This window comes from Mauremys mutica, chromosome 11, assembly GCF_020497125.1.
Source record: "Mauremys mutica isolate MM-2020 ecotype Southern chromosome 11, ASM2049712v1, whole genome shotgun sequence".
Lineage (NCBI taxonomy): Eukaryota > Metazoa > Chordata > Testudines > Geoemydidae > Mauremys > Mauremys mutica.
This window is the reverse complement of record NC_059082.1, coordinates 83,920,087-83,946,064: the sequence shown is the minus strand read 5'-3', so window position 1 is coordinate 83,946,064 and position 25,978 is coordinate 83,920,087. Positions and strand designations below refer to the sequence as shown.

The window sequence follows — 25,978 nt, the reverse complement described above, 5'->3', positions numbered from 1 at the left end:
CCTTGACATTCAGGAGGAAGGAGAACCTGCCTCCCTGGTCAGAGCGTATTCACTAGAAAGGTCTCAGGCAGTCTTGAACTGTCAACCTACATGCTGCAGTGCTGCTGCTGTAATACACTACTGGCTCTCAGCTGTGAATGAATGGGCAGGGCACGTGTCCCCAGGGCTGGGAGGATGGTGAGTGGGCTCTCCATGGAAGATTTGGACATGGGAACAGGGATCTCTCTTACACACACACAGAAGCAGAATTGCTAGGGAATCAGGACAGAGACAGGTCCCTATGAGGAGTGGTCCTGGGAGAGGAGTACGGCCTGGAGACAGAGTAGCCTTGCCCGCAGAACCCAGCAGGAGAGCATACATGAGGAGGGGAAGATGGAGAAGGAGAGGCCTCCCGAGTCAGAGGAACCCTGCTGCCCCACCCCAGTGAAAGGGAGTCTGGGTGTGAGGAGAAGAGCTCTTGGGGCACTGGAGAAGGGGTGCAGAGAGACCACATTCATAGGCAGATTAGTACCCGTATCCCCAGCAGCAAGGGTGACTCCACTAAACACCACATTCCACTGGGCTGGAGGGGGAATGACGATGGGGAACAAACTGGGCTGCCAGGGGAGGGGCAGAGACTGCACCCCAGATACTGATCCCCAAACCAGAAACCCAGGGAGGCCAGCAGAACATAGCTTGCTAAGGGGGCCATGGCGTTTGTTGGGTCTCTGTCCAGAGCTCTCAAGCTGGCTGGCCAACAGGCACAGAGACCCAGTCGTGCTGCATGGAAATGGAGCTGGCAACAGCCCTCTGTGTCTAGAGGAAGGGGATTGATTCAGAGCCAACAACCCGTGCTGAGCCCTTGAGAAGGTGGTTTGAGGGAGCGGGAGAGAATCTTCCCGCTGGTTCCCTCCTGTCTGGCTGGAACCCCTTAAAGTTGCAAGCAGGATCTTTGCAATAAAGGATTTCTCCTTGCTGCATTCCCTTCCCCTCCTTCCACCATCCAGCAGCTGGAAGAGGGCACTGAAAAGGTGGAATGAGAGCAGAGAACGGAAGCAACTCCTTGCCTGCAGGTCACAGCGAGCTGGGAAGGAGGTGGGTGGACTGATGCTCAGACATTAGCTTTGACTGACAGGCCTTTGGCTTCCTTGCTGCTGGTAGGCAAACCTAATAGTAATGCCTAATTGCTGCTGCTGGGGTCAGTGGGAGAAGCAGCCCGGACCACAGGAATATTTAAATGAGTGAATGTTCAAGTACAGTCCTGGGTGACAAAGCCCAGCTGCCAGAGCCTGGCAGACACAGTGATGGGCCCCTGTGGGAGCTGAGCAAAACAGAGAATTTCTTTCCTGCAGGGAATTCTGACATTCCAACACTGGCGCTATGAGATGGGAAGTAAAAACTCTCCTTGTAATGGAAATTCGGCCGGGGGGGGGGGGGGAATTGACTTTGAAGTGTTGAAATATTTTTGATCCAAACAAAACATTTAGACTTTCCCGAAATCAAAATGTTTTATTTCAGTTTTTTGAAATGACACAAAAATGCTTTGTTTTGAGTCATTTCAACATTAAACTGTATTTTCTTATCGTAACCCATTGCCTTATGGGAGTTGTAGTTTGGGATCACAATGCCTTCATTTTCACCTTTGACCCCGGCTTCCGGCTTGAGGACATTCCCCACAATGTATCCAGAGTCACGTGACTGCCATGATGGCCCACACAGCTTGGCCAGAATGAAATCTGCACGTTGCCTTATGGTAGATGTAGCCCTACTGGGAGCCCTGACAGCTCCCATAAGGCAATGTGTCATAATAGGAAAGTGTAGTTTACGTTTTATTGAAGTCATTTGAAACAAATCATTTTGGGTCTGTTAAAAAAAAATGAAATATTCCAAATCAGGTCAAACCAATCCTAAATGAAATATTTGATTTTGATTTTCCAAACTGGAAAAATTGATTTTTCCACCAAAAATTTAAACTTTGTAGAAACTGCACATTCTGTTGCAAAATCATTCCAAGGGAAAATTCCCAGTTAGCTCTGGTGCCCATTTTGGTTTGCATGCATTCTCCAGCTGGCCTTAGAGGGATCGCCCTTATCTCCGGTTTGAAAAACTCAAGCCACCTCCAGACTCAGTCACACAGGCATCTCTGAAGGAAATGCTCTCAACTGACAATGATTGTTGGAGGGCTTATGACAAAAGCTATTCAATGCATCTACTGAGTGACAAAAGCCACTGAAGCTATTGTGTTTTCTCTGCCTGTATCCATTCAAATCTTGGTCACAGAAGCAAAAGGTGTTTTATGAAATACATATTTCCATAAGATATTTTTATCCTTGAAAACCCATCAGCTAGGAGCCTCTGCTGCACATCTCATTCCCTCACCTCGGGCGCAATGTAGTCAGGAGTGCCGCAAAAGGTCTTGGTAGTTGCTCCGTCCCAGATGTTCTCCTTACACATGCCAAAGTCCGCGATCTTTATGTGCCCCTCGTTATCCAGCATCACGTTGTCTAGCTTTAGGTCTCTACAGCAAGACAGTAAAATAACTGTTACACAGAAGGGTAAAATTGAAAGGATGTAGTAAAGAAAGCCAACAGAACTGCATCCAAGCTCATTCGGGCAAAGGGCTCTCCCTCACACATACACTCTTTGTAGGAAGACGTCCTGGGGATAATGATTCAGAATGAAATCTAGGCATAAACCTAGATGTGAAATCTTCCACATAAACGCCAGGCTAGACAACACACTGGAAAATATACTGTACAGAACAATCTTGCACTAGCAGGGAGATTGACTTCATAGATCATTTTTCCATCTTTATTTCTATGCACCTCAAAGTGTATTTGGAGTTCACATGTAACCAAAAGGTAGATGGTACCAAGTCAGGAAAGGTTCTAGCATTATCTAAACTTCTCTTCCTAATGTAACACAACAGGCCTCTGTGCCTGACCCGCAGAAGATATGAGTCTGCTACACCTCTCAGCTCCAGGCTCTTTAGCTCAAGCTGTAGAGACTCATGCTGTCAGCTCTGGAGATCCCTGGGTCAGTTCTCCAGTGTCGGCTAAGATGCGGCCAGTGGGTTACACTAAAAGAAAGAATTGGAGGGTTGCCTTTCAGTGAATGTTCAGTATTTCAAGTATAAGTAGATCCCCATGTAATTACCAAGCAGCTATGTGGTCTGTGTTATTATTTTCTTGTTTATGTCCTGTACAATAAGCCAAAGGTCTCTGTTTGGGGTAAGGGTGTATATGCTGTATCTCTGTCCACAGGGTACAGCAAGGCCATCAGACCGGTAACCCATGTTTGTCATGGTGCAAACTATGAACTGAGTCAATTCCCATCTTCTATCAAGATTTATGAAGCTGTGCCCCAGGCTGCAAATCTCTTTAACGGGGTAACGGAAATCATACACCACAGAACTGAAGCTGAGGGCACATCATGAAGTTAATGTCAACCAGTTTGATGGACAGGGCCAGATTCTTATCTCATGTAAACAGGCATAGCTCCATGGACTTCATAGAGCTATGGAGAGTTAGGCCAGCTAAAGATCTAGCCCAGAGCCCCCAAGCAGGAGACGAGCTGTTGTCATTCAGAAAGGCGGCAGACAATCACCTGAGTTTCTGTAAAGGTGTTTTTGTTTAAGTTCATGGTTTGGTTCCCCTTTTCACAATACCTCTGTCATATGCTCTGGATCTGCTATTCTAACGCAAGTTACCCATTTTCGCTTCTAACACAAGCTACAGGAGGGTCTACTGGAAAAGGAAGGCTGGAAAATAACCACTAGTTAGGGTGGAAATAAACCCTTTGCCCCTCCTTGATTTCCCTCCAGCTAATATTTTAGTAGCAGCAGCTAAACTCCTCTCCCTCTTTGGCTTCTCACCCAGCAGCCAACTGGCCTCCAGCATAAACAGAACCATGCATACATTTCATCTGCTAACTTGAGTCTCAGCGGCAGAGCCTCTGGTACATGTACAAAGGTTCATCCCGCCTCTGAATGCACCAGTATTATGGCGAAGAGATAATACAAGAGCTCTGGACTACAAATTCCCCAGTTAACTGAAACCATGTATCATGACTCAACTCGGAAGGAACAAAGATGTCATGAGCTGGTTTCCCTGGTGTAATCACAAAAACATTTGGGGAGCACAGAGTGACGGGGAGACCAGGAGTGAGACTGTGTTAATCCTGCAGTGACATGGAAAGGGACACCAACGGAAGAGTATAAAGGGTTTGGGATGGACAATTCATCATTCAGTGTCGCAACACACTTCATGGAGAAATTAGATTTAGCTATTTGGAGCCAAGATCATTTCATATGCAAAAATTATACTTTACGCACTTCCTCAGCTCGACAAATTGGTCAATTAAGTGAAAGTGCAATAGTGGGAATAGCACAATTTACAGTTGCTCACTTTTTGTTAGACCTCACTAACTATGGCAACGGTGCTTAGAATTTGGATTGGACAAGGACAGATACACAAAAGGCTGTATTCAGTTTTATAGGGAGAAGCAGCACAAAGTACTAGTGAACTTACAATGTCTCTCTGCAACTGTCAATGGCAAAAAAAAAGTGTCCCTCATGTCTGGTTGTCCTGACTGCTTTCGTCTTTGGAGCAGAGTGTTCAGTAACTCATGACTACACTAGTGCAGTCAGCATTCTCCTTCACGGGCAGTTAATGACATCTGACATTCATTAAGGATGTTCTGCTTTACCTTGGGCCTTGTGGAGACTCCAGCATGTGAAAGAGCGATGGCTAGTTTCAGTGCCTGGCCAGAAGCCTCAGAGTGCTGTCCAGGCCTGCCAGGAATCTAGCTAACCTAGCATGTTGTAACTCACATTGCAAGCACTGGAACGGTAAGTGCCAGATTTATACCGCAAGTCTCAGGACAAACCACTCCTAAGCACTCACAAAGTCTCAAAGATGAGAAAACAATGCTCCCTAGTAAAATACACATCTCACAGCTGTGATTTACGTTGTCCAAACAGAAATGTAAAACAGGGAGGCAGGAAAAAAAATCAAAACCACTTTTATGAGCTCTCTTCCCTACAAAACCAGGGTAAAAGAGAATCATGCTCTCATAAAGCACTAACATTAACAGGTCTCCAGTTCTATTCACTGCATGTATACCCCACGGACAGCTGCCAAACTGCTCCATGACACTGCAGTGGGCTGCTGTGCTGATTACTAGGTCACTTAGCTGACACAAAAAGACTCCTTGAACCCTAAGCACAAAGTCCAGACATTGTAATAAACAGGCTCATATTTTTGCACCAGTTCTTTAGGAGGGGAGAGAGGGGGAATATGTTCACCTACCGATAAATGATGCCTTTGCTTTGTAGGAAGAAGAGGCCAATAGCAATTTCTGCTGCATAGAATCTGAAATTAAAGATTTAACAGGAATACTGATAATTAAAACAGATAAATTAAAATGAAAAGCTTTCAAATCTAATTACACAAAATGAAACACACTGGGCCTACATCCCAAAAGGATAAAGGCAAGCGCACTGGAAAAACACTGGACAAGTATCATGCAAGAGTGACATAGCTTCTCCTCTGCCACAGATCGGGTAATCACACGACCAGGTTGCTGTGGGCTAGTGTGGGGCTGTCACTTCTGATTACATAGATCTCCATGTTTAAAATAAAGGAGTCAAGATCTATGACTGTTCGTTACTATGGGGTGATTGAACATGACACACAAAATTACATGTCATCATGGGGAGGCCAAGAAGATAAAGAAACCAATGGTAACGTCTGTTAAAGAATATTCTGTGCTCAGAGGACTGTGCCTGAACTATACAGGATCCCTTGGAAAGGACGCTGCGTTAAACCCAGCCTATATCTGGAGAGGCTGTTTAAAAAAAAAAAAAAAAAGCGTATTTGGTGGGTTTGTGGAACATTTTGTTATCCTCAGCCCAGATTATAGTCAGCAGGTACCAAAGCCACTATCAGCACCTGGCTGGCAGCTGAGTAAAGCAGCCAAAGACTGATTGTTCCTCTTGGATATCTAGGGATGGCCCCTCCAGGGCAGGATTGAGGCATGTCTCCATGGCAGGGCGAGGGGAAGCTCCCATTGCTGCAGCCTGCGCTCTGCTAAATCGATCACTTCTAGGGAGCCTCTGGCACCTTTTACCAGCATGAAATCACGTTAAAACCACGTTCCATTGTGGATCCCAAAGCACAAGACTGTGGCTCTCTCTCAAGACGGTCCATGGCAAAGGCCCAGCCCAATAGGAAAGGCTTGTTCCACTCGACAGAACAGCTTCACTGCGTACACACGTCACAGCACAGTTGCTTAGTCAATGGATTAAAACTGGGGGAATCCAATTGTGGCCCCCAGGCTGGGGGGAGAGCTGTGCAGACAGCATCTTCACCTCCATATAAAGGAGTCCCTTGTGCGGCCCTCAGAGGGCCTCAGCTGGCTAGCCAGAGAGAAGCACTATGCAGGGGTCTCTGGATGGGAAGGACAGGTTGCCGTAATGTGGGGACATGCAGGACTCTCCTTAGAAGGCCTTTGCAATCTCCTTGTATGTGATGATCTAGGGCCAAGGTTTTAAACACAATGGAGAACTAAAGTTGGGCTCCTGAGTCCATATTTAAGCACGTACGTAAGATGGTCTCCTTTCCAAAAGTGCGTCTCCCACGCACTGGAGTCAACAGGAACTGCTGCATGCTCTGCACATTTGGGATTCAGGCCACTGATTGACGTGTCTAAATGTGCACTTAGGGGTGTAACTTCAGGAACCCATTTTTGAGAATCTTGACCCAGATGCACATCAGACACCCCCCACTGAGCACAGCCTATTCCCGACAGGAAGGCACGCTATTTGCTCCAAAGGCGTCATCCACTCTGCTCCTCCTTACGGGATCATGACTAGAAACCACAGCCTTGAAAACCCCCATTGGTGGGATCAGGAACTCTGGGCTGAGCTCATCTAGCAGATGCAGCAGACTGTTTAGGAGAGTGCTAATTGCAGAAGGAATTCCTGCTCACCCACAAACTTCCTGGTGACCAGCAATGCTGGCAAAGGAAAGGCAGAGACAAGAGCACAAGGCAACACCGTGCCAGTGGCAGGTTACGTTGTAGCTTAAAGTCAAACCCAAGGGGAGCCTCTTTTTAGACATGAGATTCATCAGTGTAGATTTCCCCACTGAGGGGTTCCAGTCTGGGCAACAGATGGGCTGGCCTGGGACACACACGTGTGAAATCTCCTTGCTCTGTAAGAAGTTCTGCAGCTCTCTGACACACACAGACCAACAGCCGGTCGAGGCCCAGGCTCAGCAGCCCTCTGACTGCCAGCAAGCAAACCCGGGAGATGGTCACCTATCCCATTTGCAGCCTCTCAAAACGCTTAATTAGAGAGAAATTTGTAGGCACTCCCTGGTGCTTTTTCAGGCCTAAGAGGCAATAAAACCTGCTCTCTGCAATTACTTCTGACCATCGGGCTGGATCGGGAACATTTCATCTTTGCATTCCTGCTGTCCCTCTGCTTGCCCTCCCGTTCTGCATGTCTCCTCCCTCAAAAACATGAACATTGATCCACATCTCCTAAACCCGCAGATACACTCCACAGACCCATGAAATAACATTCATCCTTGGCGGGGGGGGGGTTGGTAACACTGGATATTGAACTTACACAGCATGGGGCTCTTTAAACCTGCCAACCTGTTGAATCTGATACATTAAGTCCCCGCCATTCACGTATTCCATCACAAAATATAAGCGATCCTAAAAGAAAAGAACAAGAAAATTAAGAACAGCAGCAGAATCAGGAGAGCAGGGAATTTAGTGAGGTGTAGATATTCACAGCCACCTAACTCCCAGTAGAAGTGCCACTTATGCTATGTATAGATTGTCGAAGGCACATCACCGTCATTACTGGTGCCCATCCTCCAACACGATGCAGGCAAAGCTTGGGTCTGTGTGATGCATATAAGGTAACCAGACAGACTCCTAAATGTGTGGAGCCCATTATCGGATAACCTCGGGGACAGTTGCAAGCTTTGGCCTATAAGGCAGGTAGGGGCAGAGTAGGACTGGCCGAAGAACAAGAATTGCGTTTTGCCCCCCAAAAAAATAAAAAATGGAAGTTTTGCCATTTGGTTTTTTCTGCACTGGAAGAACAACGAGCCCTTCTGAAATACTGTGCAAGGCGTGTGCATGTGAGCAACCTGCCCCAGAACAGCCAACGGCCCAGGACCTGTGCCCTCCCACATCCCAGCTCATTATCCTAACCAATGAACTACTGACTAGTCTGGGGTCCCCTGCCCCCTCTCCCCTTTCCCAGCCAGGTTAGGGAGCAGCCACATCCGTGAGACTATTGCCCCCCTCAACCACTCTGCAGACACAACTCGCATTAACACAGGGAGAGCTGTGCTCCATCAGCACAACGCACTGCAGTTTGTGGAGAAAGGACACACACTTGCTCAATTTGGAACTCTGTTAGCAATTTACACTCAGGTTTTTTGACATCAGGGCTTTCTTTTTTCATCTCTTATCTCATGACACGTTTGTCGGCCGCATTCGGGATCCTGGATCACTTGATATTTTTGCAGTACTGATATGCCAGCAGCTTTTACACAAGAACGTTTAGCTAATAGAGAATCCAAAACTAGAGCTGCAGAAAAGGCATCTGCAATGTTCGCATCAGCCCGGACGCCTCCCTTGAATCTTCTTGCATTTGCCAAATGGTGGCCAAACACTTAGTGCACTTACACAGCCAGAAAACCTGCCATTGGAGGACCAGACACGGAGTGTGTTTGCGCTTGTGCGTGTCCATCCATCAAACATATTGCTGCAGCAGAGATTTCAATTAGCAGCCTCCTGGCCCATAAACAGCAGGTCTATCAGGTGAGCCAAAAGGAAGCTGCACTGACCTCATCCTCCCTGAAAGTCACTCTCTGCAGAGCCGATATTCAGCCTACACTCTCTTAGTTACACTCTGTATTCAAGGGACCTTTATAAAGGGTTAATAAATTAGTAGATGTTTTAACTGGAAGGTCAAACAATATTGAACGTCCTCAGAACGGTTATCTAACAGTATCAATCAACATCAATGGGGAAGAACATTAAAAAGGTGGCTACTCAGTACAGCCAAGCCAGTACTAAAAAACAGGCATTGAGCTTCCTTCACTTTGGAGGAAAACAGAATGTTTGTGCTTTAAAGAAGTGTATAGAGCTATAGATATAGCCTTTCTTTTATATAGATATAGAGAAAGAGAAGCCAGATGGCTGGCCTGACTGCAGGCTAGAATAGAAATCTGTATTCTCCAGCTAGGAAAAGCAACTCTGATCCTCAGTTTGGGAGAAAAGAGCCAGGATTGTGCAGGGAGAGTGGAATAACTGAACTCGCTGAGAAACAGCATTTTCCACCGACGTTCAATCATTGCATGCCAAGACTTATCCAGGATTCTGATAAAACATGCATGGCCCTGTCACACGCAAGGGCTGAGTCAGGAACAATGGGATTCTTTGGGTTTATTCTGCTGATTTTATTTACCATTTCTCCTGCCTTGCTTCACACTGAAACTTGGAGGCAAAGGCAGGACAATACCCATTATCATCGCTTACTATGATGGAAGCGCTCATCTCCGTCCTGGCCCACATGGGAACCAGAGGTGCCTTTACGCTTGTCGGGCAGTTAACAGCAGCCCTCGAGGACTGGCCTGTGCTGGCCGTGCCTCTGGGATTATAAAGATGCCAGAGTCACACTCACCTTTTTCCAGATTAGCTGGAGCCCACAGGCTTTTAGCTGATGGTGCAAAATTTCCCTCTGTGATGCCTTAACAATAATTCTCTCATTCTTTGAGAGGTGGATTTGAGATTTTTTTTTCTTTACTAGTCAATTGAACTAACAGTGCAGGCTGGGAACTTGTCTTTGAACTGTGCTCCCAGAAATCAGAGGGCTTGTGCTTGCATTTGATAATACACTCTGCTACACATTTTGATTACTTTACAAACATGATTACTATTTAGCTACTGTAGGTCTCCTAGAAATAATCCTGCACTGACTCACTTCAGATGCCACAAAGATGGTGTTTGAAAGAGCTTCCCCTGCCATATTTTGATTACTGTTCTGCAAAGCTGGGCCACACACTTTAAATACACTGAATGTGTTTGGTAAATCCAATTGCTGGGATAATATTAAAGTGTAATCCTCTCAGACTCCACTGGCGTCCGTCTAAAGGACTATACCGATTACTGTTCCCTGCTCCTGCTGACAAGTACCTGGGCATTTTCATTTACAAGTTGTTCAACAGCTGGCCAGAGACTGCTTAAAAAATGCTATTTATTATTTGCAGAAGTTAATAAGATGCCTATTTCAATTGGAAATTTCTGATTTCTTATTAGGTTTCACCATCGGCTCAGCTTCTTAATTCCAAGCAGCAAATACTGACAAAAGTGGTATTTTGCTACCTGGACTGTAACTCAAACCCTAGACAAGGGTCTTTCGGAAAGAATTAAGGATCAAGTCTAATTCAATCAAGTGCTGGCTGATAAATTTGCCAGGTTCCCAGCCTGAGGCTCCATATTTGAACGTGCAGACCGGGAGACAGTGTTTGGTGCATGAAAGTTTGGTATACGAGGAGGTTGGCAAGAGGGAAACGTATGTGAGCACTTTTCCCGGCGTGGTTCTTTGGGTGCGCAGAGAGCGCAGTGTGAAATCAGCAGCAGGCTCAAAGGAGGCTGAAAATTTGGCCAAATATTTAATTCATATATTTATTTCCAGGCATTTCTATAGTGCTTCAGAGCACACGGCAATGTCTCAGGGTCACCCGAGGCATGGGGAGAACTTGGGTGGGAGGGGGATTCCCTTCTCCTTGGATTCGGATGATGAGGCATATCGGGGCAGGTCTCTACCTGCCACCCCTGCCCGGAAGTGACTGGAGCCGCTTCCCCTTCACCGCACCCCAAGCTGGTCTAGAGTCCCCGGTGCCTGGGGGGGACTCACTCACGCTAACTTTCGCCTTGGATACAAACTCCTCAGTTACACAAGGCCTCTCGGAGGGGCATTTTGCACAGGGCTGATGTCAACGTAAGCGTTGCCCACTTACCATTGTTTGAAAGCAGGAGTGAAGCTGTGTTAGGAACGGAGGCTTCCCAGCCAGAGCCAGCACTCGCTTCTCAACCATCGTGCACTCCACGTCGTCGTCCTGAATAACGACGTCCTTCTTCAGGATCTTAACTGCATAGAGCTCATCGGTGCCTTTTCTTTCCGAGAGCATGACCTGTGTGGGAAACGAGAGAACTGCTTACACTGTGCCTGTGCCACGTTTCTAATTTGTCCTCGCAGATGCCAGGAGATCCACGTAGGGCTTGTTTATTTTGCTATGGCTCCCATTACCACGGTGTGTGAGCGTCTCAGAAATATTTACTCTCCCAACAACACGGTGAGGTAGTTTAATACTTGTATCCTCATGTCACAGACAGGGAATTGGAGTACAGAGACACTGGAGGTCAGATTCTCAGTCTATCATCTTCAGGCACCTAATACCATTACGAATCTGGCCCTATATGCTTTACCCTGGAGTCTCTGGAAAAGCCAGGAATTTAACCCAGATCTCTGCTGCAGGGACTTAACCACAAGACCAGCCTTCTTCTCCGAGTGCCCATCCATATTTGGGGTGCTCTGAATGGAAGCAGCACTGGTGGATGCACCTCAGATTCAGAGAGTCCTCATCAAATACCACAGTGGTAAAAAGTTATGTAACTATCTTAATTTGCTTCCACTTTGTTTGACAGTGAATGAAAGGCGGCACTTTTTATACCCCCAGGGTAAATTGAAACACAATTATTCCTCTGGCCCATCACTCAGCAACTGCTTTACTTCATGAAGAATAATTTGTTCACCTAATATTTTAAACCAGTTGTGTCAATCTGCAGATTTATTTATTATAATAAATGGAGGCTGCCGTCTCCTGCTAGTGCGATTTTGTCTCATTAATCAAATCAACCCGAATGAGGACTCCTGAAAATCCTGCCGACACCCCACAGATTATTAAGATACATTGCTTCAATTTGGTGTGGGCTGCTTCCGAAACAAACACCGCTCACCAGAGGCCACGTTTGCTTCCCATTTTCTCTCTCTGTGTTAAATTCAAATCGTCAGTGGAATGGAATTACTTTACATTTAAAAGAGACTATTAAAATCCTTAGTCACACTGAGAACATACGTTAGGCTGTTTTGAAAATAAATTAGGAGAAATGAACATCAATAGAGTGGAACAGAAATAATTTAAGACCGTAGCAGAGCTGAAAAAAAATGCTAGGCAGCATCCTGTGGACTTTTGAAAGGCAAGAGAATCGAATCCCAGCAAAAATACCGCTGTTTGGGTGATAGGAGATGTGACCCTAAGAGCGCCACAATGCCCCCAGCAGAGGGTCCACGATTCTGTCACAGCAACTCCTATCTGGCCTGACCAACTCACTACACCTAACACATTGCTGGCATGGTATTTATCTACAAAGACTGTTGCGTAAGGTATCAAATGAAAGCTCGTAACATGCTGGTCGTCATGACCATTGCATGATGGGTGTTCAGATAACAATGAAGAAGCTGTTTGTGTATATTGAAAATATGTTTAAACCAAGCAAACCAGGCAGGGCTGATAAAGGTTTCCCAGATAAAAGAACGTTGACTTGCCGGTCTGCCCAGGTCTCTCATGTGTAAATGGAGCAGGGTTTGCCAGAGACAATGGGGATTATATTTGCATATTGAGTCAGCAGGAAGAGGAAACTAAGGGAAGGATGAGAAGAACAGCATGGCGTATGGTGCTGAAGAATAGAGGGGGAGATGAACTTTTTCTCGGGGTGCATTTCACAGGATAGATCTCAAAGATTTACTGGCCTATAAGAAGAGAGGGAACAAACCTCTGCGAGAGCAACAAGAGCAGCACGGTTTATATCCACAAAAGCTGGATCCTGGCTGGCAGGCACTTCTGACACAGAGGAGACTTGCGGTGAGCAATCCTTGTCTAAGGCAGTTTTAGATGGTTACGTTTAGTCACTAGAAAGCATGTTAGACTTTTGGTTTATTTATAACCATTTTCGGTTTTTATTAGCCTCGCTTAGTATCACTTGAATCGCTGTTCTTTATTAATAAGCTTATTCTTGGCTTTACTAAATGTTCCTCTCAGTACAATATATTCAAGTGTGACTCCTCAGCCGAGCCAACAGGAAGGTGTGTTTGTCGTCGCTCTGGAGACAGTGGACTTGGTAATTTCTGTGAGTGTCCAGTGAGGACTGGACACTGCAGGCCAATGCTCTTTCAAGGGGCTCAGGCACTGACTTGGTCCAAGTGTTCTCTGCATGGTGAAGTAAGGGCTGGCAGAGTCTGGAGGAGCGTAGTGGGCTGGTAACGGAGCTGATGCACAGTCTAGCAGCAGCAGCAAATCTCTTGCATGCCGCGGCAGAGGAGGTAATTTACAGTTCTGGATGCCCCCAAGACAGTGTCACAGGAGGTAGATTAAATACAGTGACAATATCTGTGTTTCACCGTAGGGTTAGGAAGGGTTTTATTAAATAGGGTTCACGGGGCCTAATTCTCCTGTGGTACAGCACTATAAACCGAGACTAACCCCATAGGGGAGCAGTTTTATATTTAAATGAGTGTAACAGAGCAGAATGCGTCTGAGTGTGTCTAAGATTAGTACATAAAACCCTGATGACTGAGCATAGGTCAAGTGTTTTGGCAAATATTTGCACATTAAAATGAGACTCCCGGCTGGTGAGGACAGTGGAACTCCACCACCTGACAGTTCCATATCAAAGCCCAGCTAACGCATCCCCTCAGGTCCCCGTGTGGCAGGTTAATGGTATTGCCCCTGCCCTGCCGATGGGGAAAGCACTGCACTAGAACAGAGGGACTTGCCCCAGCCAGGATTAGAATCTCAGTGGTCCCGACTCTCTGCTCAGACCAGGAGACCACAGTTCTTCTCCTTCCCCGACAACGGTTGCAGACAACTGACCCGACGCAGTACTGGGCCACATCGTCAGCCGGTGTCACTTGGCATCCTCCACCGAAGTCAACAGGATTGCGCTTGTGCTTACAACCAAGCACGCGCTTAAATACTTTACTAGATAGCAGGCCAGAGTGCTCAGCATCCTGGAAGATCAAGCCCTCGGGGCCTGCACTGAAGCTCAGGGAAACCCTTGGGAAGAGTCTCATGGACCTTAATGGCCAATGGGACAGATTATTATTTGTACGGCAGTAGCACTTTGAGTCCCCAGTCTTCAAATTGAAGTTAAAATACCTCAGCAGCCTGACAAGCATGTGTGTGTGGAGGCAGACATTCACTGGGCCATGAGGACAAGAACATGAAGGAGGTTACTAGGGACAATGTCCTGCACCCTGATGCCTTGGAGAGGAGAGAAGGTCAATCTACCCTCTAGTATTTTTGAAACCATTGCTTGGAGAAGGTATGTCCTGAAGCCTCAGAAGGAAAGGTCCCTAGTTTCCCTTGACTGTTCTTCACTAGCTCATGAATGACATCAGTAGTCAAACTGGGGGTGGAGGGGAATGGTGTGAACACTTCTCTGAGCAGGAGCTAAGTTCTGCCCACCTGTGAAGCGAGAATGAGATGTCACTGACAACTGACCATGGGGATCTTCAGAATATAACCACTATTCTTCTTGTAAGCGTTAATCATCAGTGAGTTACAAACATTGACATTTAAGTCATCACTATTAGGGTTCAGAGCTGACACCTTAACAGGCGAACAGCGACAGTTTGCACCTCTTAGTGCTACTGTTTTAGGCTGTCTGCAAATTCAGGCAGAAGCTGCCAGTCCACTCTTCAGATGGCCACTGCCTCCATGAGGGCTAGAGGCTCTTAGTTTGTTTTTTAATGAAGCATAAGATGTAGGCACAAGACCAGTTTAGCAAGTCGCCCAATGAGGGACAGGGACAAGGAGCAAGAACCTTCTTGCATTTAGTCGCAGTTCTCCTGTCAATTCACTGCCTGACTTGAACAAGTTCAGTACCGTCTCTGTATCTCCACCTACACACCTGGGATAGTTCTACTAGCTCACTTTGAGGAGCAATTTGTAGGGATAAATTGGTCATTTCCTGTAAAGTGCTTTGAATATGAAAAGTGCTACAGAAGCACACAGTTAAGATTCCTTTATTCTGTCTGTTGCATCTGACCTGTGCAAGCATTTACAATTTTGCATGAACTAAGGAATATTTTAAATTGATCACTGACATTTATCCTTAACATTCTTGTGTAGGCAGTTCGGGTTTGTAAGTCACCCCGATTATGTTTTAACAGACAGAATTGATTTTAACTGATCAAAAAGGATGGGCTTTGGTTCCTGAAAGCCATCTGAAGAAGGGAGATTATCTGGATGCGAGTGAATAAACCATGTTGTTCATGTCTGGAAGGATCAGGGCTCCAGTTGGCTAGACACTTCTCTCTGAAAGGTTACAGAGCATCTCTAAACCTTGTGTCTCAGCATTAAGGCCACAAATGGACTGCTTTCTTGAGACCAACAGCAGGAGGAGTCTCAGTTATGAAGCAGAGGAATCATGGTACATTACAAAACTTGGAGAGTTTGGATACTTCTTAAAAATTCTGTGCCTGGAAGCCTCCAGGAGAGTGTGTGCATCTTTTTGGTAAGAAAGCTCACTGAGGGATAAACACACTGGGACGCTTTCCCTGAGGTACAAATTGATTACACTTCAAGATAAAAGCCACTGGAGTGCAGGGCTCAGTAACTGTAAATAATTATGTGGTGGATTCGGACTCTGCTTAGTCAATTGGAGCCTAGCCCTCCAGGGTGAAAACCCCCAACAGACTGATGGATGGTGCTGACGTTATGTCAGTGTACCTCTCTTATCAAACTGGAGGGCACATCTGTTGCCACATCAGTGTTCTTAGTGTCTGCAACGGAATGAGAGGACACAATTTCCTGGTGCACAAAATTAAATGGGAAAAAACGGCTCTAGGGTTTACTTAAGCTGTAAATGTTTTATTCAGTGGCTCTCCAATGGCACACCAACGCTGAAACGTGCGGCATGCATCTCAGTGTGCTGGCCTAAAGACTGAGAGCCAGGCAGTTCCACATCACTAAAATACAGGAGGAAAAACAGAGTTCCTTCTTTGCAGCTGTGTAAGAAATCAGTGGGCACTTGCACAGAGTGTATGTATTATGTATGCTACTAAGCCTGGGTCAATGTATTACTCTGTGTTTAGATTCAGACTGACAGACACATGGGGTCACACAAGTGCAAATGCAGAGTTGCTTCACTTAAGTCAGTGGAGCCACCTTGAATTCAGACCTGCATAACCGAGGAGAAGACCTGACCGTTGGCCTGTTTGGAAGGTACTTTCCAGACCGCTGGGAGAGGCATTCTGTGCAAATAAGGTAGTGCAGTGTCTGCAGATTTTGCTTCCTTGCTACATTCACCTACGTCACTTTAGCAGCACCCACGGCACCCGAAACCCTATAAATACTGGAGCAGAATAAAAAAACAAAACGAGTGGTTTATATCATTGTCTTCAGTGCCATCCTACTGCAAACAGCGACTAAACCTGATCTATCTAGGTTCTTATATGACCCTCACCAACACAGTAGCTGAGCGCCTCCTAGAACTTCTATATAAAGTGATTCAATTCCAAGATAAAAACGGCCACCGGTGAGCAGTCTTCAGCAACTGTAAATCATTCCCGGTATGTGATGGATCCAAAAATGAAGGCTGTCCCCCCACGCCAGGGAAATAATCAACCCTAGACATGCAGAAGAGTAAATAACCCAAAAACTCATTCAGCCAGGGGATCCTGCCACGGCTCAGGCCTTTCCAGAGAGAAGTCGTAAAACTCCAGCTCACTCGTGTCACAGACTGAGTAGCTGCAAAATATGAACCAGTTGCATAAATTTAGCTTTTTTCAATTTTGGTTAAACCAGAGGGAGGTTTTGCCAACATTGCACTGTTCAATTAAAAACAGGCCTAGGGAATTATGGGTCCCTTTTCCCCCTCCACCTGCTAAAGCTCAAGGAGAATCCCATAATTTATAGCTGCTTGGGTCTGCTCTGGTCCTGGCCATCAGAGCAGCCAAGGAGGGGGAGCAGATGGGCCTGTCCCCAGCCCAGGAATGGGCCAAGGCGCCCTGGATTTAGCAAAGGGTGGCCTTAGCGTCTTGCTAAGCACATTGCAGCCTGAGTCCAGGTGGAACTGAAGACCAAACCCCCACTCAATGAAATGTGATGCCATTACTTTACTGAGCTCCCACAGCAGTAACAAAGCCAGAGGAGAACTGTTCCATCCCGTGACCCTCAAGCCAGTCTTTGCTGTGGCTTTACACCTACAGAACACACGCTGTAAGATAGATTGCAATTCCTTTTCTGGCACACGAGAAGCTGATATTTAACTTGATTTATTCCTGTAACTGAGTGTATGTGCTTGGGAAGGTTCCAGCATCATAACTGGAGACAGTCCAACTCTGGATGATGAGAGGACAGGTTTGTTAAACTCCACCGAGGCCAATATCTAGGTTTTCCTGATGCTTGCCAGCCGTAGCATGCAAGTGAGGAGAATACTAAGCAGTAAATGCTGGCTCTGGGTACCAAAGAGTTAAGCAGTTTATTAGTGAAACAGAGATTCACTAAAATAGGTTCAATTATACTCAAACAGCTCTTACAGGCTGTTTTGAATCTAAAAAAAATCAATAACTTGACAGGTGGTTTACCACGTACGGCAAAACATGGAGCTAGAAAGTTTAAGCTGTGGCGACGCAGGCTGTGGAAGGAGGCTACTGTGACAGATACAAATTACTGCTAGCCAGGCTGCACGTGTCTAGGGCAGAATTTTGTTTCTCAGACCCGCACAGCAGAGCTCAGCCATCCCATTGGGCAGTTATGGGGAACAAGCAATGAACATAAGAACATAGCCCAGCGTCCTGTCTTCCGACAGTGGCCAATGCCAAGTGTCCCAGAGGGAATGAACAGAACAGGGAATCATCAAGCGATCCACCCTGTCGCCCATTCCCAACTTCTGGCAACAGAGGCTAAGGACACCATCCCTGCCCACCCTGGCTAATAGTCCATGAACTTATCTAGTTCTTGAAGCCTGGACAGATCTAAGGAAACAAGATGCCCCATTATGGGGAAAAGATTGTTTTGTGCTGATGCCACCTTAGACCCAGTGCCTCCCTGCCAACATGCCCATTTCACATGCTAGCTAGCTCATGGGCTGGGATGGATTTGATGATCCGCATGGTTAATTTTGAAAGGTCCAACAGCTCCATCTTACTAAGTGGAAAACAAATAATAATAAACGACGTTCTCTCCACCAAGTCCTTAAAAGCCTTAAATCCTCTAAAGCGTTTTCCCAGATATCCCTCCGGCAGAGAGAGACGCAGCTGGAACTCCTTGATTTCAGAATGTTAAGGAACAAATGTGAGGCAAAGGATGAGAGGAAAAAAGTGGGGAACACTCCCACTGGGGAATAGTGGGAGCCGGGCTGGATCTAATCGCATAGACCAACATTCTGTTTTAACGAGCACTAATTAGCATATTTATAACAGTCTGTTCCACGGAACAGTTGCTGTCACATTCCCTTACATAAGCCACAATTCCAACTGAGGGTTTGTTAACGTTTCTCAAAATAATAAGAAGAGGAGAAAAAACTCCCAAATTCCCAGATGCCAAAGCAGCAGACGTTCAAAGGGATTATTTGTGTGGTGGAGGAGGAGCGGGGTGGGAAAGCGTGAGGAAAAGCAGCGGCTAGTTTTTATTTGTAAGATTTTAGTGCTGTTGTTTTAAACTGCGGTTTGCTAGGGTCTGAGATAACAAACCAGAAGGCACTTGGGAGAGGTCACAGCTGGCGGAGAATGTTTAGCTGGTTCGTGACTGTGCTACATTTAGTATCGATTTGACAGGGTTACAGGGGAAAGTTGAAGACCGGTTCCGATGTTCCTGGGTGAGAGAGAGATTTGGATTGATTGACTGGCTGAGTTAATCTGCATGCGATTATTTAATACTGCTGGGCAGTCACTAATTAATTGTTTGGGGGCCCACCGCTTTCTGTATGGGGGGGGCTTATTTTGTTGTTTAAAGCTGAAGAGCTAGAATAAACCTGCATGCATGGCCACTACTATTTGAGCTTTAGAACCAAGAGCAAACAGCTAAAATGGACCCTCTCCAGAGCTGTCGCTTCGAGCAGCTCCTGGGCAGCTGCCCGGACGGAGAGTCTAATGGTTCTAAGGGCTGAGGGAAGTTAACGCGTTTGCCTTTCAGTAACACTTTCTGGAGGATCTCAAAGTCCCCACAAACATTATTTACTCTGTGAAATATCCCCATTTCCAGATGGGAAAGTGGAGGTTGAGACTCGCTCGAGGTCATGAGTTGGTGCCAGAGCAAGGAACAGAACCCAGACTCCTGACTCTAGCCATGAGAGAACACTTCCTCCAGCTGGATGAGTAAAGGAGGGTAAATACAGGGTGAATCCTGAAGGACACAATTTCAATCCATTACATTTATCAGAGGCAGTAGCATCGTGTCCTCTCAGTACGCTGTCTCCCCCTTCTCCCCCCATCCAAGACATTTATACCGAGGTGGAGAAATATTCCTCTATTAAGAAAGCTCAGTAAACAGTCTGGTGTCAGGCCATCTGTCATAGCAGCGAACGATATATTGATACACCAACAACGGAAACACAGCCTTCCTCCCGCCTAGTCTAGACTTTGAAGCTGAAGTAGCAATTTCAGGATTGGAATTTCTAATGAAAATCTTGATAAAGGTGGCAAAACACTAAGAAAAATGAAGACTCTAGAATCCCATAATTACTAAAAAATAAATTCTCTTACCGCACATAACTGGTTTGTAAAGCCAATTAAAACGTTCATGGAGATTTTTAGAGAGGAAAAAACACTCCGTTGAACAGAACGAGCTGTAACACATGTATATACACACACACAATGTATGTATGTAACCCTATTTCTAGAAAGAGAATCTCGAATTTTTAATCTCTATCTAACCAGATCCCTGAATTTCAGCATTCCTTACTATGACTGGGATCATCAGAAACTGATAAATTGCTACACAATCCTCAGGTGAAAAGTGGTCAAAATAGCAGAGCACTCTCCACCTTAAATTAATACCCTCTAGACCCTGATACCACCCTGGTGACAGCACCTGAACTCCACTGGTGCCTCTTATAAGTGGAATTTCCCAGGACACAAACAACGGAACCTTGGCTGTCCTGCTGCTCCAGCCTTTCCACAGAGAAGCATTTGGAAGAACAAGAAGTGCTTTGGTGTGTATGGCACGATCCCTTTTTAAAGCAGGTATCTAAGTTTTTAACGGGATGGTTCTACCTAGTACGGCGTAAGGGTGAGAGAGGAATCCCTGCTGACTGAACAGTTCTCTGCCCTCACGCTGTACTGCAGAGGAGACCCCAAGGCAGTCCTGCCTACATAGCTTACACAATCTAGAGCCAAGCCCCTCTGGTTTCCCAGCTGCAGTCACTGGAAGCACTCATTCTCCTCTCTGCTGACAGTTTGACTGCAGCAATTAGCGGTCATTCTTCTAAGTCACGTGCCAAATTCAGATGTGAACTCCCTTCCCATATGGTCTGTCCTCTCCCCAATCCTGCCATCTAATGAGATGGGGAACGCACACATATCAAAGGCCAGCCAGGCTCGCAGACATCTTTCCTAGGCCCAGCCATCGGAGATTATGCCTCAGCCTGCTGGTCTGGAGTAATGAGGCAAAGCCTAGATTAGGAATTATTATGGACACATGAAAGTCAAGCACAGCACTGTTCACAGATGTATGAACACATGGATCTCCTCAGACCGCACCTTTCCAAAGCTTCCTTTCCCCAGCACCATGAGGAAATTAAAATCTGACAGTTTCATCCGATCTCTGTTTCCATTGTTGTCAAATTTGGAAATCGCATGCGTCATCCTCTCCTCGGCTGCCTTGGCACCTGGACCAATCCTGGCTCTCTGAAAGGGGAAGAGTGGGAAAAAAAATCAAGTGAAATGACAAGAAAGACCATTTGTAAGAGCGAGTGTATGTTAAAGGGATTATTTCTAGGCAAAACACTAGGCTGAGCTGTGAATGCCTTTTCCATACGAACAATCAAAACACCACCCCTTGCAAACACAGTGCATTGCATTGCTCCTTGGAAGGTCCCCTACCCATTCCTCCTCCCTGGAGAGCTCACTGGCTGGCTCCCTCCTCTCCTGCAGCTTTCAGAACACTGGGAAAATCTAACCTGACTGGTGAGGGAAGAGCTTCCCTCAAGGTATCGAAAAAGTAATTAGAAACAGAAAAAGACACCAATTACATTCCACCTAGACCACTCCCCGGGGGACACCACCCTGCATATTTTCCACTTCTTTATTCTGTCTCTTTTTAAATGCCTTTGTTCATGGGGCTTCCACCATTTCCCCTGGGAAGGCATTTCCTTAGAACAGGGAGTCTCTAAACTCCAGCTACAATACAGAGAATATTAACCCCTACTGGAATACTTTTAAGTAATCTGTGGAATGCCCTTACAAATTGCTATCAGAGGGAGCAACGAGGGGGTGTCCCCAAGCATGCCACAGGTTAACTGTACATTTAAAACTCTGTTCTCCCCACAGACATGTGAGAGAATGCTCATCAGTAACATCACACGAGATAAGATCTAGGAAATAAAAAAAACCCACATGGGCTTAGATGAGCTGCTTCCTTTACAAAGGCAAACTGTATGCGTTGGGTCGCAGCCTTATGCGCAAAGGGCTGTTAAATACAAACATGCTGGAGTAAAATAAGAGGAATTTGTATCCAGCCCAGACTTTATTAACATCTGATATTAAAGAGAACTGGGTTCCTCTGACATTTCAGGCTGGATGCATGAAACCATAAATACATTTCTAAGAACAAACTCGACAGTGCTTCTTCTTCTGCACCCTCAAAGCAATCACACAAGCTGGTTGAATCACAATTGCTTATTAAGAAGCCTCGCAAAAGACATTTTTAAGCACTAAAGCTCATCCCTTGCTCTGTGCCTTGTCATTGGTCCAGTGGCTATCTAACTTACTGAACCAGAATTTGTAAAAGCTATCTCACAATGTATTCTGTTTTAATTTTTAGAAATATGCCACACTGTAGAGCCTGCACAGAGCTCAGTCTAGCATGAAATTCCATTAACCCGATTCCAGCAGCTCAATTTTAGTGTTGCTCATAGCTCCTCCAGATAGGAGGCTCACAAGTAATCACCAAGACTTTGCTGGTGCTAATTGGTTATTGCAAGGTTCTCCGTGCTGTAAAAGTCTCCATTCAAGGTCACCTGTAAAAGTCTCCATTCAAGGTAGGTGACCGAAGGCCTTGCACTGAAAACGAAAGAAAACGTTGCAAAAACCTGAAGCCATCGATGACTAATTGCAGTTGCAATTCTGAAAGAGTGCTCCAGGGAAGAGGTTGAAATCATTGAGCGGCCTTATGTCTAAGACTGGCTGCAAACAGAATGACAGCCTCGGACCTGTGCGTAAGAATCTATAATCCTATCTTTTTTTTAAAAAAAACACTGATTCAGCCTCCCAGAAAAGTGCAATTTTCCTAAGTAATTTTTAGACTTTTTAACGTTTCCAAAGTTCTCTAGCTAAGGTGGAATCCTGCCCAAACCCATCATATTTTCTTAGTGTTCGGAACTAGACATGTGACAGTGAATAAAATTCAGGCACTCCCAGCAGAGGGCAGGTTTCTGCTTCCCTTAGTTGGCCCCCTGGTGGGTAGCTCCATCTGGCACCCAGTGCTGGGGCTGAAGCTGAAATGAAAGGCAAGCAGTCACCTGGAGCCTGCACTCCTGCTTGCCTCTCACCATTGCTAGCACTGGTCAGAGCTGAACTGGTGAGAGCAGTGGTGGGGCATTTGGCCGGGGGGTGTGTGTGTGTGAGGGAAAGCCTAGGGTGGACACCACACCTGATGGGGGTTGGAATAAACTTTCCCCACAGTCAAGTTATTGCATCAGTGCCCCTCTACTGAAGCACCTGATATTAGCCATTGGTAAACAGAACATTCAGCTAGATGGATCTGCTATGGTCTGCAATGGCAATTCCTAAGACTGTTTTTACTGACATAAGATCATAATTCGTGCACATGAGGGTGCAGAATTAGGGATGCATGTTTCACTTTAGCCTCAGCACTTCTTAACACAGCGTATTAACCATGCACACTTGGTATTGGATTCATATTGTTTTGGGCATTGAATTTGACGTAAGAGGTTTCATCTTTGTACAATTAAACAAGCTAAAGCCCGTCCTGGGTTCTATACTTGTGCCTGTAAAAGTTCTTACCAGGTCACATTCCAGAGCCATTTTAATACAGGTGAAAATATAGGCACAATGAAGAGGAAAACATATTAGGGGAAAACATTTCCACATGGTACAGATGGTCTTAAAAGGCATTTTTGTCAAGTCAAATTTGACTCCAAATCATGGTCTGTGAAAACAAGCTGTTACAAAATTTAGGACCAATATTGAAGATTCCATGACATTTTAAACAATTCACATCCCCTTGGGTGCTTGCAGTCCAAACATTGCAACACCGTGCCAGTGCATGGGAACCTGAAAGTGACATTGGCTAACCAAGAGTGAGACTTCCACTGCTGAGGAAAATGCAAAGAGCAAATGAACAATATAAGGAGTAAAAACTAATCTAAGGGTTTTAATTTGCTCTATTTTAATAGTCTCAAGTATTACTGGAAAAACAGTATTTTCTTAAATATAATTTATAACTCAACTATCTCTTTAAAATGTCATATTGACAGGTCTTTTCTATTGCTGTTGTCCATAGTAATGTTGCTAGTAATTGAGGTTTTTGTATTTAAGGAAGTTCTCCCTCCATCCCATTTCATCTAGTGTGTAACCTGAATTTGTGATACCACAATAATGTCTAGGATAGCAGGTAATGAGATTATAAATACAGGAAGGCTTTACTGAAAGATCAGGCTGAGTGTTTAGCAAAACCAGGAAGGGAGAAAGCCATTAAAAACACATAAGTGCCTATAATAATAGACCACAGAACACAGCTGACCCACTCCTCAAGTAAAGGTAACTTGCTTTCTCTATCATTGTGCTCATGTTCCCATGTCTGAGTCGGTGTGAAAGTCCTTTAACATTTTTAATACACTCTTAATGCTCATGTTCTCTCTCTGGTTTATAACTAAATCATTGTAAATGTCACAAAAAAAAAAAGCACTTGACCATCATTATCCAATCCAATTGGTCATAGTTAATTTACTGCACCTGATTCTATGCAATACCAGCTGATGTTCACATCTATCAAGGTGTCCCAGCAAGTGGCTGGTAAATGATAAGGAAAATTGGCAAAACATGCAATGCAAGCCTCACTCTATGCCTGTTTCAGAACTCTTTGTTAAGCCGAGGGTACTTACAGTTGCAGACATAAGTCTGGAAGAAGCCCACAAAGAGGCATATGGCAATCAATATTTCAGCCAGTAATTACACTGCATGCTAAACAGAACAGAGGGGCCAGAGATTGCTGAAAAAAGGCACGTAGACAAGCGTTTTAACAGTCTTCTGCAGCACGCAGTGCTCCGTATCATTCCTTTCATGTTTACTTCCTTTGCAATGCTTTCTACAGCATCTCAGAATACAAGCCTGAAACTTTGTCCTATTGATTTGTGCTGCCCAGAAAGGCAGGATCAAGCCGTACTAATGCAAATCGATTGGTGGATTCTTTTTATCCCTTATCATTTTAACTGAAATGACAGAACTCTTGCCTGCTGCATTACAATTAGCATCACAGTGCATTCCCATGACCTCTCAGGACACCCTAGGAAGGCTGCTGCTGAACGGACGAGCAAGTTAGAGATTTCAGTCTTAAATCACATTTTCAGTTCCTAGCAAATCCATGTTGTAAGGAAGCGCTAAAGAAAGATCGAGTAGCCTCATGGACTTGAATACTGAACTGAAACCATTCTGAATTTATCTCTGGTCTAGGATTTGGTTCCATTGTAATGTCGACAAATCCAAGAACAGGAGAAAGATTGTTAATTGTTACATTAGGTCTGGTGTGAAGTACAGGGTTATCCAGTCATAGCGCTGTAGGTCAACAGAGCCATATTAAAGCTGCATTCTTTTCCTCTTGAATGTGCAGGCAAGATTCACATGAGCATTATGAGACGCTACACATCTAAGCAAAGAAATAACGAGGCCATGTATGATCGTTGTGTAATTTAGACCGATGTCCACTAGACCAGCCATTTCATTTCACACACAACTTAAGGACAGATTACAGCTCTCCAGATGCAATACCGTCACCTTCAGGAGGCTCTTACTATGATGAGAAGCCAGGGAGGAGACTGAGTCAACTGCCATTCTGGAAAAGAGCCACTGGGACCTATCCAGCCCCAAATTAAAGATTCTCCCTTAGGAAGCTCTTATAGAGTCAGATCAAAAACCCACTGAAAATAAGTGAAAAGACTCCTACTAACTTCATGGGCTTTGAAGCAGGTCCCTGGTGCTGCTAGCAGCTAAGTCATGGCGTTTCATAAGTGGCATTAACATCCCGCATCGAGGTCCTTTTTACGCTTCATGACACTACCCTGTGCTTGTAGCAGCTAAGCCAGACTAATTCACCTTGGGACAGTCCACGCTGCAAGGCTCCGTGCGCACTCTTCAGCTCCAGGAACCCCTGGGACCTTCATGAGTGAATTCTGACCACCACTTCCCAGGCATGTTTCTTTCCAGCACTGTCTGTACCAATTAAAAGGATTCCCCTGAGCAGCTATTCAGCTGAAATCCATGTCTCTTCTAGTAGCTGATTATCACAAGTTTGAGTTCGGAGCAGCACATCAGTCTGCATCCTCGCTGTGAGGGTCACACGTCAGTAACTGAACAGCTGGTAGGATCCTGCAGAATGAAGGTTTTTTCCTTCCCCTTATTTTCTCCACACAGTCAAAGTGTTCTGGGTTTGCATATAGTACACTGGAACACGCAACTATTTCCAATGTCCCAAAGAAGTTTTTTGATATGACAAGTAACTAGCAA

At 45.4% G+C, this 25,978-nt stretch overlaps 1 protein-coding gene across 1 annotated transcript in view; it reads right to left on the bottom strand.

Moving 5' to 3' along the window:
- Positions 1–25,978, bottom strand: part of PRKCB (protein kinase C beta) — a 232,598-nt gene that overhangs the window by 33,877 nt on the left and 172,743 nt on the right. Inside the window, exons 9-13 of the mRNA XM_044980600.1 lie at positions 20,777–20,923; positions 11,031–11,204; positions 7,613–7,704; positions 5,289–5,351; positions 2,359–2,497 (exon numbers count right to left, since the gene is read on the bottom strand). Coding sequence (XP_044836535.1) covers positions 2,359–2,497; positions 5,289–5,351; positions 7,613–7,704; positions 11,031–11,204; positions 20,777–20,923 — 615 coding nt within the window. The remainder of the gene's footprint in view (positions 1–2,358; positions 2,498–5,288; positions 5,352–7,612; positions 7,705–11,030; positions 11,205–20,776; positions 20,924–25,978) is intronic.